At 41.3% G+C, this 16227-nt stretch overlaps 1 protein-coding gene across 2 annotated transcripts in view; it reads right to left on the reverse strand.

Annotated features, from left to right (window-relative positions):
- The window catches only part of PDE1C (phosphodiesterase 1C), a gene marked incomplete at both ends in the record, with an annotated part of 314013 nt that overhangs the window by 70852 nt on the left and 226934 nt on the right, over positions 1-16227 (reverse strand). For both annotated transcript variants that reach the window (XM_084282675.1, XM_084282676.1), the window contains 5 exons: positions 658-798; positions 2148-2264; positions 10873-10939; positions 12846-13028; positions 13885-13998. In XM_084282675.1, coding sequence (XP_084138801.1) covers positions 658-798; positions 2148-2264; positions 10873-10939; positions 12846-13028; positions 13885-13998 — 622 coding nt within the window. The remainder of the gene's footprint in view (positions 1-657; positions 799-2147; positions 2265-10872; positions 10940-12845; positions 13029-13884; positions 13999-16227) is intronic.

Raw genomic sequence — 16227 nt, forward strand, 5'->3', positions numbered from 1 at the left:
CTTAGACTATAGGACTTGCTTTGAGAAACCTGGTCTGCTGTGGGCTGATGGGATCCACCTGTCATAGGAGGGGAAGAGCATCTTCGGTCATAGGCTTGCCACGCTGATGAAGAGGGCTTTAAACTAGAGTTGCCATTCTTGTCAAATGTCAGCTATCCCTAGGTTTCTTTGTAAGCAAGTTCAGAGGGTTTTAGTGTAGGAATTGGATGGAGATCATCTTCTCTAAATACAGCTCTTGTCTACCCCAGGTAAGTGGAGTGAATTGTCCTTTGGAGGTTACTGCCTTGCTCCCTTAAGTAAGAAGAAAGCTTAGACAATTTGCTTCTTCGCAGTAAGTGAAATGAATCCCAACAAAATTGACTTGCCAGACTCACCCAGGCATCCACTCACTCACAGACTGTGGCAGACTGGAGAACTGAGCTTGGGTTTTTCTCCCATTCTCTCTCAGAACAGTTAAAAGAGTTATCCATATTCACACCCAACTTTTTTTTTTTTTTTCTAAATAATCCTAATTCTCTACTTTTATTAGTAAAGCCATATCAAATGCAGTTTTTCTACAGTGCAAATGGGCTCCACTGTGGATAATCATAATCTATTTACTGAACAAAAACTGCTGTAATCTCATTACGTGTTCAGGATGCCAACTCCTGTACTTACCACTACGCCTGTCTTGAAAAGGAGGTAATGGACTGTCTGTGTCACATCCGCAGCATGCATTAGGTTGTGATAAGGATTTTTGTGTTTGCTGTACCCAACCTCCAGAGCTTCCACAAAGGACACCAGGGCAGAAATTGGGATCTGAGAAAAGTAGTACAGAATTAAAAATAAGCACCTGTAATTGCTAACATTTGGATGGAACTATTTTTATAAGAGGCCCCGAAGAGCAGTTTATACTTCACAAACAAATAGCATTCTAAAACATCTTAAATAGGCACTGGAGAGAGAAAGTGAATCAAGTTCACTTCCTCCAACTGGCTTTCCCATCCCTAATTATGTTATGGATGATGAATCATTCACACACATAAACACACACTGGTCAGTACACTATGCAGTGCCATTTGGAGTGCACATGCAGTACAAAAAGTAACAGAGTACTTGATTGATTGCCCCCAGAGAAATATTTCTGTTTAGGACACAAGTGTCTGTGTGTTCCCCTCACAACCCTCTGGTATGTATCACTGCTTTACTATTCACATTCCAGATTTTGCAATTAAATACATCATATAGCAAGTCTGAGATTCTCTATTAAGAAGAGTATCATTTATCAAACCTCTGATTTTTTGTTGCCAAATCCAGAGTGCCTATACTATGGGCTTGTCATACTTTTTGACTCCAGGAGTATAAACATACACACTAGAGAAAATTAAATTCAGGGGATTTCTATGGAGAAGACTACATAGGTGGTGTCAGCTGCATATATATGCAACTAGCAGCATGGATTCTCCAATGTTTTCCTCAAGCTGTAAGTACTACACTTTCATATTTCTATAGTTAGAGTTTCATAGTTATTTTCCTCTTGGATATGTATCATGGGCTGATGTAATTCTGACCAATTATCATCTTCAAACATTTCTCATCAGACATGGGTAGTTCATAAAGTACAGGAGTCAGAGAAATGTAAACATTTCCCAGTTAAAGCGAGTGGGACCTCCCAGAGAAAGTGTCAATGGAGGTAAGGTTAATGGAATATTTGGGTGGGGAGAATGGTAAAGATTTAAGAGCAATACTTCTGTGATCCAAATGTAAGCCTGTTCAAAGTTGGAGTAAAAGATATGTAGCATTTGAGACTAACAAGCCGTGCTCTCATTTTTTGTTTGCATGCTTGAGATTGCCAAGAGTCTCAGGAGAACAACACCATCATTACCACAGGATCAAGTGTAGTAGTTCCCCTAAATTTCATGGGGAAGCTGTTTGAAGCGTACCCACTACATGGTGTCCTATTGCAGTCTACTTAAATAACATCTTGCCCTGGTTACTGAAAAAAAAAAGGTTATACTAACCTTTTAGGGGAAACAGTGAACACAAAGCCTTCATATACACCTTCAAATACAGCTAAAATAATTGCATTCTGAATGGAACAAGCAGAATAAGAATGAAATTCAAGAAAATGCAAAATGGAAGAAGATACCCAACTTACAACTACTGACCTTGAAACGGTTGATCAGATCATAGCGTGTGAGAAGTTCATAGAAAATGAATTTCAGTGCATGATCCCCGCTGGCATCATTTAATGCAAATACATCGAAGGACCACTTGTCTACATTCTGCAAGAATGAGTAGAAAAGACAGTTAATATGGTCATCCTTTTTACCATCACAGTTCAATTTCTATCACTTTATATCTATAAATGGTGGAGAGAGGGGATGTAAGTGTATAGCTTTTCTTTTTAAAATCTTTCTGTTTCATTTAACTAATGCAGAGTTTAATTTACTCATCAGTATTGTATGACTCATGTTTAAGAAGCTTCCATTCAGAACACTTATGTTGCTTGTTTATTCTAATCACAGTGATGCACCATATCAGAATTTCATCAGCAAAAGCCGAATGCAGAAAGAATCTTGTTTTGCTTTAGTAACTGAAACACTGGGATGGCCATAGTGTGGCATGGTCATATTTTCACCACTTGCTACACAGTTAACCAAAATAATAAATATCTAGAAGAACCATCTTGCTAGACTCAAAGAGTAACTTAGCTCCTTGAGATCTGAATATGAACCTTGTGATTATTGCAGCTTCAACTGCCCAAAGACAGCATTACTCTATTTTTTAATTTTTTTTTTTTAATTAGCTTATAATTTTTATTTTTTTAAAGCTAAGTGAGTTCACTGGGGTTTTCAGAAAACTACAGAGCAGGAGAAAAATCACAGTATCACAGAATCACAGAATTTTCTAGGTTGGAAGAGACCTCAAGGTCATCGAGTCCAACCTCTGACCTAACGCTAACAGTCCCCACTAAACCATATCCCTAAGCTCTACATCTAAACGTCTTTTGAAGACTTCCAGGGATGGTGACTCCACCACTTCCCTGGGCAGCCTGTTCCAATGCCTAACAACCCTTTCAGTGAAGAAGTTCTTCCTAACATCTAACCTAAAACTCCCCTGGCGCAACTTAAGCCCATTCCCCCTCGTCCTGTCACCAGGCACGTGGGAGAACAGACCAACCCCCACCTCGCTACAGCCTCCCTTGAGGTACCCATAGAGAGCGATAAGGTCGCCCCTGAGCCTCCTCTTCTCCAGGCTGAACAAGCCCAGCTCCCTCAGCCGCTCCTCGTAGGACTTCTTCTCCAGGCCCCTCACCAGCTTCGTTGCCCTTCTCTGAACCCGCTCAAGCACCTCCATGTCCTTCTTGTAGCGAGGGGCCCAAAACTGAACACAGTACTCGAGGTGTGGCCTCACCAGAGCTGAGTACAGGGGGACGATCACCTCCCTAGCCCTGCTGGTCACGCTGTTCCTGATACAAGCCAGGATGCCGTTGGCCTTCTTGGCCACCTGAGCACACTGCTGGCTCATATTCAGCTGACTATCCACCATCACTCCCAGGTCCTTCTCTGCCTGGCAGCTCTCCAACCATTCCTCTCCCAGCCTGTAGCTCTGCTTGGGGTTATTGCGCCCCAGGTGCAGGACCCGGCACTTGGCCTTGTTGAACTTCATGCAGTTGACCTCAGCCCATCGGTGCAGCCTATCCAGATCCTCCTGCAGAGCTTTCCTACCCTCAAGCAAATCGACACACGCACCTAACTTGGTGTCATCTGCGAACTTACTGAGGGTGCACTCGATGCCCTCATCCAGATCATCGATGAAGATATTAAAGAGGACCGGCCCCAGCACCGAGCCCTGGGGGACGCCACTAGTGACTGGCCTCCAACTGGACTTGGCTCCATTCACCACGACTCTTTGGGCCCGGCTATCCAGCCAGTTTCTAATCCAACGAAGCGTGCGCCAGTCCAAGCCAAGAGCAGCCAGTTTCTTGAGGAGAATGCTGTGGGAGACGGTGTCAAAAGCCTTGCTGAAGTCAAGGTAGACCACATCCACAGCCTTTCCCTCGTCCACCCAGTGCGTCACTTTGTCATAGAAGGAGATCAGGTTCGTGAAGCAGGACCTGCCTTTCATAAAGCCATGCTGACTGGGCCTGATCGCCTGCTTCCCCTGCAAGTGCTGTGTGATGACTCTCAGGAGGATCTGCTCCATGAGCTTTCCTGGCACTGAGGTCAAACTGACAGGCCTGTAGTTTCCTGGGTCTGCCCTCCGGCCCTTCTTGTAGATGGGCGTCACGTTTGCTAGCCGCCAGTCGATTGGGACCTCCCCCGATAGCCAGGACTGCTGATAAATGATGGATAGTAGCTTGGCCATCTCCTCTGCCAGTTCCCTCAGTACCCTTGGGTGGATCCCATCCGGCCCCATCGACTTGTGCACATCTAAGTGCCGTAGCAGGTCACCAACCAGTTCTTCATGGATAGTGAGGGCCACATCCTGCTCCCCATCCCCTTCCACCAGCTCAGGGTACTGAGTATCAAGAGAACATCCGGTATTGCCGCTAAAGACTGAGGCAAAGAAGGCATTGAGCACCTCCGCCTTTTCCTCATCTCTTGTAACTAAGTTTCCCCCCGCATCCAGTAAAGGATGGAGATTCTCCTTAGTCCTCCTTTTTGTGTTGATGTATTTATAGAAACGTTTTTTGTTATCTTTAATGGCAATAGCCAGATTGAGCTCCAGATGAGCTTTGGCCTTCCTAATTTTGTCCCTGCACAGCCTCGCTACTTCTTTAAAGTCCTCCTTAGTGGCCTGCCCACTTTTCCAAAGATTATAAACCCTCTTTTTCCTCCTAAGATCAAGCCACTGTTGAGCCAGGCCGGTCTTCTTCCCCGCCAGCTCGTCTTTGGGCACGTGGGGACAGACCGTTCCTGCGCCATTAAGACTTCCCTCTTGAAGAGCGCCCAGCCTTCCTGGACTCCTCTGCCCTTCAGAACCGCCTCCCAAGGGACTCCACCAACCAGTGTCCTGAGCAGCTCAAAGTCAGCCCTCCGAAAGTCCAATACAGCGGTTTTACTGGTCCCCTTCCTGACCTCGTCAAGAATAGTGAACTCCACCATTGCGTGGTCACTCTGCCCAAGACAGCTCCCGACAATCACATCCTCCACCAGTCCTTCTCTGTTTGTGAAGAGAAGGTCTAGCGGGGCACCACCCCTGGTAGGTTCACTAACCAGCTGCGTCAGGAAGCTATCTTCCACGCTCTCCAGAAACCTCCTAGACTGCTTTCTCAGGGCTGTGTTGTGCTTCCAGGATATGTCAGGGAAGTTGAAGTCCCCCACGAGTACAAGAGCTGACGATTTTGCAACCTCTGTCAGCTGCCTGTAGAATTCCTCATCCGTCTCCTCATCCTGGTTCGGCGGTCTATAGCAGACCCCGACCAGGACACTAGCCTTGTTGTCCCTGCCGATCCTAACCCAAAGGGACTCGACCTTGTCATTCCCAACCTCGAGTTCTACAACCTCGAAAGACTCTCTAATATAGAGAGCCACACCACCACCCCTTCTATGCTGCCTGTCCCTTCTGAAGAGCTTATAGCCAGGCATTGCAGCACTCCAGTCATGAGACTGGTCCCACCACGTCTCCGTGATGGCAACCAAGTCGTAGCCTGCCTGCTGCACGATGGCTTCCAGCTCCTCCTGTTTGTTACCCATGCTGCGTGCATTGGTGTAGATGCACTTCAGCTGGGCCATTGCCTTATCCTCCAGCCTTGCCATTTTTCCCCCTAGCACAGCCCCAACAATCCTAGCCTCAGCCCCATCCCCCTTCCTACCTAGTTTAAAGCCCTCTCAATGAGCCCTGCCAGCTCCTGGCCCAGGATCCTTTTTCCCCTAAAAGATAGGGACCCGTCTGCGGCCATCAGGCCAGGTGCTGAGTAAAGTGCCCCATGATCAAAAAACCCAAGATTTCTGCGTTGGCACCAGTCCCGGAGCCACGTGTTTAACAGGTGGGCTTTCCGTGTCCTCTCTGAACCCCTCCCTGCCACCGTAGGGATGGACGAAAACACCACCTGCACTCCCGCTCCATCCACTAACCGACCCAGTCCCCTAAATTCCCTTTTGATAGCCTTGAGGCTTCTCTCTTCGATGTTATCACTGCCCGCCTGGACTATCAAAAGGGGGTAATAGTCAGAGGGGCAAACCAGGTTGGGAAGCTAATGTAACATAATGTAACAGTACATAACTTAATGTAACAGTAATGTTACATTAAGTGCTAATAATGACAGAAAAAAAATAACCTTTGTAACATGAAAGTAAATACCAAACTCCAGTTGGTAGAGTTCCAGTCAGCTGTAAATGATATAGTAATGCTGCAGGGTGGTCAGTCAAGAGATGGAGGAGGGAAAGTTCAATTCCCAGATTATAAAGCTAAGGAAAAGCTATAAGCTCATAGAGCTACCGTATAAAGTATAAACTTTCTTGCAGAAGGTTCAGTTCAATCTCAACTCTTAGGGAAGGCAGTGGGAGCTGACAACACTCATTCTCTGTTAAGATAAAGTATCTCAATCTCAGAATAGGATGTTCCTGAAACCCAATGAACCTCTCTCTCCTCCTCCTAGCAACAAAGAGTAAAGGTGTAGATGGAGTTATAGCTAGGGGAATGATATACACATCAACTCCACAGCTGCATCTGGCACAGGACCAGCTCTTGGTCTCTCTTTCCTGCTGAGAATTTAGATGTGCTTCCCACAGGGATGCATCCAAAAGACTCTCTCTAAACCACATATTAAAGATTGATATCTATAAATTAAAGTTTTCCTCCATTTTCAAACTGTTGCAAGTTAGCTCCCATTTCCTTTTGGCACTTTCACCAAGAAAGATGACTGCATTTCATATACATACATGTATATGCACAGCTGGCTCTCAGAGCACAAAATGGGGGTGTTAGATATAACATTGAACAGTGTTGAGGATTGGAGCCATCTGAAAATTTACAATCCTTTCTAGAAACATGAAAAATACTAAATTACACTTTTCTAACAAATTCTTAAAGCTCAACCCACCGTTGCTGTTTGTTGTCACGGTCAGTTCTCTCCCGTGTGGGATGATCCTAACAACTTTGCTATCTACGTAGTGTTGATTATATAGAGCTGAGTATGCCTTTTGGGAAAGTACAGTCCAAGGAAAGGCTAATTTGTGTCATAAAGTGAGTGAATATCAAGGATGCTGTAGATTCAGCTCTGCTTTCATCAGAATTGTTCCATCTATCCCAGTAAATCATCCTCTGGTGGAGCAGTTGATTTTACAAGCTGTGTAGAGCCCACACAATGAAGACAGGGTCAGGCTTCTCCAGAAATTGTTTGTGGCCCAAGTCACAGAACAGCAATCATAAATTGCATCTTTTCAACATTTCCAATAGGTGTTGGAGAGGGAAAATGGCCAAAAGAGGAATAAGTTCCACCAAGAAAGCAGGTTTTGAAGCCCTTTAACTATAAACTAGGAAATGAGCAAGAAAAAAAGTCCAAAGCATATACTCAGTCAACTTTCAATATTTTGCTGTTTTTTGAGTGTTTTTATTTCATAATCACTAATCTCAGGTAAGGGAGCAAATTAATTTAACACTTGCATATGTATAATAATTGACTTCTGGTTCCTTTGACATTGAATTTAATGACTCAACTATGCTGAAATAGAACTCATTGTAAGGCTATCTTATCTTGTAGAAAAAAAAGGTTTGTTTTTATGTATTTTTTGTAGCAAGAAATTTTTATCGACTTTTTCTTGTTTCTTTACTTATTTTTTCTTGTTTCTTGCAGCAGATGAAATGAACCAAATTGCAAAACAGGACATCAAAGTCGTTCTTTTACACTTAATAGTGGTCAACCAAATAGATGCTAAGTTTCACAGTAGCATTATTTAGATTTCATTGATGTAAAAATCCTTGTTCTCATTTAGTCAACAGAAGTTTTGCTATTGACAGTAATGACAGCAGCATTTTACCCTAAAGAACTAGGGGGAAAATTCTCTTAACAGAAGCATGAACGTGTTATACATTGCTTAGAGGCTTGCAGCAATACCAGCTAAACTTTGAAAAACAGCAGATTTTTGACCTTTAAAAAATTTAACACAGAATTGACCCATATATTGGGAAGAGATCTATAGATAAGCAGAACTTCACAGGCATTTTGTGCTGCAGGAGAAAAACCCTTTCTTCTCAGTAAAGAGAGGAGGAGAAGCAAGGGATGGGAAACTTCCTTTGCTACTCATTTCTAGGTCACTGGCCCTGTAGCCTCAGTTAAAGTGTCATAAGCTGCGCTTACGCTACCTATACTCACTGCAGTGTAACTACAGACCCAAGCTTATCTTATCTCGCAGTCCTGTGTCTTAAATATTTGGCCATTGTTCCATCTCTTGGGGGAACCTAGAGATAAAGTGAAACTCCAGTTCTTTGTAAATGTTCAGTTTTCTGCCTTTCCATCTGTCCTTAACCTTGGAGACTTGATCTGTCTTTATAAGCCAACAAGCAGATGCAGCAACAGATATCTTTTCAACATTACTGGTAGGCCTGACAATTTCTTGTAGCCACAGTCAAGATGATGTCTATATTGCAGATACCAAGTAATTTCAGACACTGTCACTTTGTAAGTGACAACAGTTTCTGTGTATATGCATATTAGCTAGCCAAGAAAATACTTCCAGGACAGCCTAGGCATCAGAAAAAGCTGAAACAACAACAACAACAACAACACACACACAAAAAAAATAAATCTAAAGCAGGTAAATATTTCAGCAGTTAGTTACTATTAAGTTCCATCTCTAGCACTACACTGCTGAACAGCAGATCACCAGAACTTGCCAGGTAAATGAATACACTTATTCACACATCTGCATGGCCAATATTCATTCAAATGCGATACAAATCTGACCATTCCTTTTATAGCACTACATCTTACATCACTACACCCATGTCATGCAGAAAAACAATTATCTATGGCAATACCAAAATCAGTATCTGAGATACATACACAGAGAGAAAGAGATGCTGTGGAACCAATTCAAATATTGCCTAACTTCTCACCCACTGAAAAAGGGAGAAAGAATATGCCTCAGACTTACATGGCTACCACTCCATCCACACTCTTTGCATAGGTTACAGTATTGCATTGTTTTATTAAAACCAACCTCATTTTCACAAGCTGATTCCACAGCTTTGGTTTACTCAGTGCAGGCATCTTGTTGGTCACCACAGCAAAAAAGAAGAACACAAAATTCAAAAATAAACTTTTCAGTCCATGTTGTCTCAGCCCTTGTCCTTATTACTATAACTCTAAAGGGAATATTGATTATGGCAATATAGACCATCTGAAGAGATGCCTGTGGTACATCCTATACCATTTTTCATGCTTAAACCATTAGCTCATTTTACAGAGCTCACCAAGCAGTCAGGTGGCTGTAAGTTTGGGGATTTTTTTCTTTAATTGGCTGTACTGGACTGAAACAAGCAAGAAATATACCATTTCCCATTAAAGAAATGGGACTGAGAAATTTAAGATTAAGTATTATTTCAAAGACAGAACACTTCTCAAAAACAAGTAATTCTTATTTCAACCATGTCTGTTACCTACCCCAAAGCCATCCAGGCAGAGACATGTTCTCAAAATAGTTTAAAAAAATATATACATCCTAGAGTGCACAGTAGCCAAGCAGGCATTATTTCACCCTGAGCAAAATTAGTCAATGCTTTTGTTGTTATTGATGTGTCTTAACTTACTCTAGCTTAATCAGTTCACTCTAGCTTAATCAGTTCTGTTTATCATCCTTAATAACTTAAAAACAGAGAAAGGGGAGAGAGCTTAAGTGACGTTTATGTCAGCTGAGAGTAGCTGCCAGGTCTTGGACCGTCTTGTTACTCAGGAAAAGAGGTACCACTATAGATGTGTTCCCCCATAATCTGGCTATGAGGTGTAGTTCTAAAACAAGACTTTAGATCCCATTTGCAGGAGTGAAGCTAACACTTGTAAATCTGCAGTTGGAAAAAGGTGTGAATAAATGCTACAATTTTGTACATGAAGGTCATCATTCTCGTTGCACTCAGTGGACCTTTGTGATTGCTCCATTATCTTTTGATCAGCTGTACTGTCCAAAAATAAATGGATTCGGTACCCTAACTGTAGGTCTTTCCTGTGTAGAGTAGAGCAGGACTGTTTCACAAGCTTTACACGTAACGCCCCTATATATTCCCCTTTGTGTTACCTTTTTTCATCTGTGTATGGCGTGGTTGAATCACACAGAACTTGTGATCTGCCTCATTACCAGACCTCTGCAAAGCTGCTGTGTAGATAGCTGGGGGCTAACTTGTATTTGTGGTCTTGATAATTCTTGCCTGAATCAAAAACCTTGCAATTGCCCAATGAATTGAATTTTATTTTTGTCAGACTTCTTGTGACCTCTCTGTCTTTCTCTGAAATTTCAAAACTCACAAAAGACTATTATTCCTAAGATGACTGTTGCCTTGAAGACCTAAAGCTAAGAAATACGAGAAAATCCCTCCTCTCACAGCAATTGATACTTTTTTTTTCTCCATTTCTCTTCACCCATGTTTTCTTTCTTCACTGTGCAAGGTTGTGATTGATTTTAGCATGTTACGAAGTCATCAGTTTAGTCACTGGAAACTAGAATAGAGCTGTAACCTTCACAACTTGAAAATGGCCAAAGCCTTGAACACTGTTGTTTCTTTTATTGAAAGAATATTCTCTTAGGCCAGTAAATTATTAATGTAGATAAAATAAACTCAACATTACAGAGGAGAAAAAGGCAAGTGCAAAGACTCCCAAGTCAAATATCACTGTTGCCCTGATGGTTTATACAGACATGCCCATGCCCTGCACTTTTTTATTAGGATTACCTTTAGCACTCCAATTACAGCTGGTGGGTAGCTCAAACCAACCATATTCGATGTCCGTCTGTACATTCTGCCAAGATGAAATAGATAAATCAACACACAAATAAAATTAAACAAAAACAAACAAAATAAACCAATAAGGCAACACACCATTACAGGAGACCTTGCTTAGCCCAGCAAACCCTAACTGCAATTTGTTTTCTATTTTCTTCTTCTTTCTAACTTGTACACAAACTCTCTTAACCATTCTTATTGTATAGACTAACTTGAGATGATACACTTCCCAGTATCTCATACCTTGATCACCTGACAGGACATCAGAATCTGTCAACAGCAGATCTTCATCAGAGGGAAAGGCTACTCTCAAATACACAAGATATTCCTCATTTTCCACTGCAGATAACCACACTGCCTTTTCACCTTTTGTAGTCCTTTGCCAGTCATTTGTTGTCTGCAATAAATCATCTCTAGTTTGGTCCAGCTGCTACTTTTGTCTATTTATTTATTTGTTTATTTATTTATTAAGATTGGTATAAAATCTTTTAGGTGTTCTCTGTGTACATATGAGAGAGAATAAGCCAACAATCAATATCTGCAACCATACTAAGCAAAGCACCCAAGTATGTACTAGATTTTAAACTTGTTTTCAGGCCACACATTTTAATAGACTTTGACATGGCTAAAATGCTTTTCCACAGCTCACCCTTTGTTGCACTTAAGCAATGCAGGACTAAAAAGAGGTGATGGAAAGCTGTCTTCTCCTTCTGCCAGGACACAGTAGTTTTCTCTTAAGTGATGACTCAGGCAGAGTCCCTCTCCCTTAGCTCAGGAGAGCAAAACCTTCCTCTGGTGCCATATCACATCTGAATATTTCCTCTTTAAGGCCACAGTGACTCAGATCAACTGGAAAACAGCCTCCTGCAGCCAGATCTCTGCAGTTCATTTATTTCTTTGTTGAGCAGGTCTCTCACTGAGAGTGAGGGTTAATTCACAAATAGCCTGTCAAACCTGGGAGAAATCTTTTCCAGGGAGAAATGACAACTGATGCTGTCCTGTTAGACTTATCACAATTGCTGCCACTCTTAACACATCTACAGTAATTTCTTGCACTTTAAGTAACTACTTAAATATGTAGGAGGAAGCTCTGTGTATCTGTATATGGCCTGTGGTCCGTTGTCTGATACGCTCACCCTCCTACACAGAAAACTGCTAGGCACTCAGTGCAATCCTGATAAACAGTGAAAGGGTGCTCTGCAGTGTCCTGGAAGACTCTCCTAGCGTATTCACTCCTGACTTGAATTTTGCTGTAGAGACCTGGGACCTGCTGTCTGAAGTCTCCTGGCTGTTTCACATGCACCAGGCTTCCTTGCTAGAAGGAAGAATGTCAGGGAAGAGTGGTTACTCAGTAAGAAAAGGTAAGTGTGGAAATGAGTCCAAATTTAAATGACTATATCAATTTTAGCAGTATGTTCTGATGCAAATCATGACCGAAAAGGCTAAGAGGTCTCAATGGATTTTTTTAAATCCCCTCTAAGCTCCAAATATTTCATATCAGTCTTGGTCAACACATGTACTATGCAATTCAGGCCACTAATACTATGATACAGAATTTTCTTTTGTTTCTTAGAAGTTCTTCCTAGGAAATAACCAGACAGCAGAGGCAAACAGGCAAGGAAGGGCCTGGTCTGGGTTGACTGAATTTTAAAAACTTTGACTCCTGACCTAGGGCTATGCAGAGGTGTATATTCTGTCAAAATTATTTCAACAGTGCTATTACACCTGTATTACATGTATGCTAAGAATTGATCAGAATGTGCTGCTTCAGCAGCACCAGGTTTCCAGGTGATAATCAGATCTGTGTAGAAACATCATTAGAAATTTATTAAAGTATTCTTTATTTAATACTACAGGTATTACTACTGCAATCCGCAGTACCTGGACAGCTACTAGAACAAAGTAATTACATGCTCCTTTACCTTTCCACAAATATTCCTGCTTGTACTGCATGGACAATACTTCTGAACCGGGGCTTTTCCTCGGTCCTTTTGAGCATCATCCCCATTTGTCGTGTGAAGGTAGAAGCCAACCAGTCCCGGACCTCTGAGGGCACAGAGTCAGACTGGATGTCGCTGAGCTCATCTTCTGTGTCCAGTAGTCGCCTAGAAGGGGGAGGAAAATGATGGGTAAGTAGACTGCCTTGGAGAGCATTACATCATCATTCACCAAAAAGAAATGTACATATATTCTACTAAAAGCAGTTGTTAAATGCCTTCAGTTTGTAAGCACTGATGAAACATATTTCTACAAGTCTTTAACAGATTGTTTATTCGCTTGTATAGTTAAATGCCAGATTGTGAAACTTACTGCCATGCTGACAAACAAGAAGTATCAACCTTCTGAAGCACAATGACATAATCATGCACTCACTTCTCATTTTCCTCTCACCAATACTCCTGACCTTTCAGCCCTTCAGATATCACTGACAGTCATGTCTAACTTCCCAGTCCTCTCCTTTCCTATTCTGATCACCTAAGGTGACTCTAGAAGTACATTTAGCACTAGGGAAACAGCACGTAAAAAGAAGGGGAACTCCTCTGCAGTGTCTTACCAGTCTAACTATCATGACGTGGAGTAAAAAAAAAAAAAAAAAGTAAAAAAAAGGTAATAATTTAGAAGTCTTGATACAAATGAAAAGATTTAACACTATTCAAAAGGAATAGAGGGGTACCAATTTAGAACTTTCCTTAGAAACTTTCAGAAAAAGTAGTAACCAATTATATGTTAAACTTATGATTGCTTTTGATCTTCTTTCTGCCCTGGGAAATGTAAAGAAGCTTTTAGACCAAGGATTGAAGATCTGCTCTCTGTGAAATTCAGTATTTTAATGATTAAAAACATATTGTCTGTGAGTAAGAAATCTTGGCAACAACAACTTTTCCAACTGATGTGTAAATTACAATTTTGTGTTACTGGTACTAGATATAAGATGAATGCTGATATCTGTGGTTAACTCACCTAGTTTCATCAATGTATACTGACTCAAGCACAGTTGCAGCATATTCCAAATTCTTCTTTAGGTCTACAACTGAAGCTTCCCCTCTCTCTAACTGCTTTACCAAAGACCGCAACCTGTAAGAGGAAAATAAAAACTGATTGACACAAAGAGAAACAGGTTTGAGAATGAGCATCAGTTCAAAACTGGATCCAGCAAGCGACCTAGTATACATGATAGGCATATGAAAACTTCTGGAAGTCTACAGAGGTTTTTATTCATATAGAAGAAATCAACAAAAAAATACTTTTCACAAATCAGGAACAATGATGACAGACAAACATCACATTATATTTAGACTCAAATAAGTCACTGAAATATCGAAGTCCCCTACTCATGCTGAAATAAGTTAAAACAGAAATAATTTGGAATTTAGCAGAGAAGCTAAGAGAGGGTTATTTCATTCCAGGTATAATAAAGTAACATTCCAAGTAACATCTTGAGCAGTATCTGTTGGTAAATGTCAGCTATTTATGATGACTGCTTTACACATATGCAAAGGTGTATTTGAGTGTATTTAGAAATACTACCGCAGAAACACTATACAAGGTTAAGGAAGTATCATAATTTTCATTAGACCACAAAGTCACCCTTAGACTATCCTATCTGTATTAGATAAAATTCATGGAAATTTCTCTATTAAATAATTACTAGATAATTAAAAGAGACTTTCTGAAAACAAAAATTTGTGCAGATTCCCTTTTAAAATGTGTTTTTTCTCCTGTATCAAAGACAATGAATATAGTTGCACAATTTTCTTTTGTCTCTTCTCCTTCACTCCTACTGTGTGCCAAATTAGAAAAAGGGGGAAAAAAGAAAAAAAAAAAAAAAAAAGAAGAGAGAGAAGAAAATGTAAAAGAGTGAATCTCAATATTTAAAAAAAAATCAAGAAGGTATATTATTAAAATTAGAAAAAAAAAAATCCTTTAAAAAGACCATGGGATAAAGATTTATCATGTTAAAACATTTTGGTCAGTGTCTTCATCCTCATAAGACAGCAGTTAAATAAACATTGTTTTTTTAATTGCGTAGCAGAAGTCACAAGTTGCAATTTGTCCTGCTCATGATGCAGAAACATAGAAGAGTAGCTGTGTCCTCTAAAATCTGGCTTTAATTTTTCAGACTAGTTTTCTTCAGCTTTTTCTATAGTCCGTGGAGTAAGATAAGCTTTTCCACACAGTAATGCACAGCTCAAGACCAATTTATGTGCCCTAAATTGATTCCTTACTCTCACCTTATTAACCACATTTGGAACCCAACCTCCTACACTAGCCAGAAGTTCTTAACATGAAGTGAATATCTGTATTCCCTTGCTATTACAATGCTGCCATGGCATCAATGATTTCAGGAGAAATCAATCTCCACTGAGCTGGCTTTCAGATGAAAAGAAGAAAAGAAGAGCTGAGAAGTATCCAGACTGCCCATGTGCACTGTACCAACATCTCCTTCCAGCTGGGTTTCCTTCTTCTCCCCCTGTCCTCCTTAACATTGAGGCTGCAGAGAACAAAAATAATAAAAACATCAATGTTTCACTGGCTAGGTCACATAAACACCACTCCTACTGGCAGTGGTACCACTGACACACAACTATATATTTAGACATACAAAGAATCTCAAACAAGAGGTGGACCCCTCATCTCTGGGCAGATTAACTCATCTGCTTGTTTGTAGCCAAGAAAGCAGAAGTATCATTCTGTGTTTCATTCCTGATGTGAGAATGGGGATGGAAAGGTCAGGGATGTACAGACATACTGAACACAATTCTTCCCACCCCTGTAAGCCATTAGAGAGCACTCAACCATACCAGCACATTTCCTCCAATCCTGGAACTCAGCTGAGGGAATCCACAGAGCAACTCCAGCCCCATGGAAGAGGAAACATGCCTTCATGCTCTCATACTTCTGCGTAACTGCACCACCAGGTATGAATGGCAATGATTTTTGTTGGATGAGCCGAGCTGGGAAAGATAATCCTCTACCTTTTAGGTCAATAGCTTCTTCAGGCAGCAGCACATGGGGAAACTAGGTTCCTCCTTCCTAGAGCCAAAACCACTGATCCCTCCTTAGACGTTCCCAGCTTTTGTTGCCAATACAGGAAAGGAGGAAGAGAAAAAGAAAAAGCAAGCAAACAAACAAACAAACATACATGCACACACAAAAAATCAAAACCAAAAACCAAACCAAACCAAAGAAAACCATCACAGCTTTCACACCCAAACAGCAAGCAGTGGTTCACATGCCTTTTCCTTCCTTCTTCCCATGTGTAAGGAATTTAGAGATGTAACCCCTTAACTTCTTACCAGAAAC

Source organism: Netta rufina (genome assembly GCF_964035555.1).
Source record: "Netta rufina genome assembly, chromosome: 2".
Classification (NCBI taxonomy): domain Eukaryota; kingdom Metazoa; phylum Chordata; class Aves; order Anseriformes; family Anatidae; genus Netta; species Netta rufina.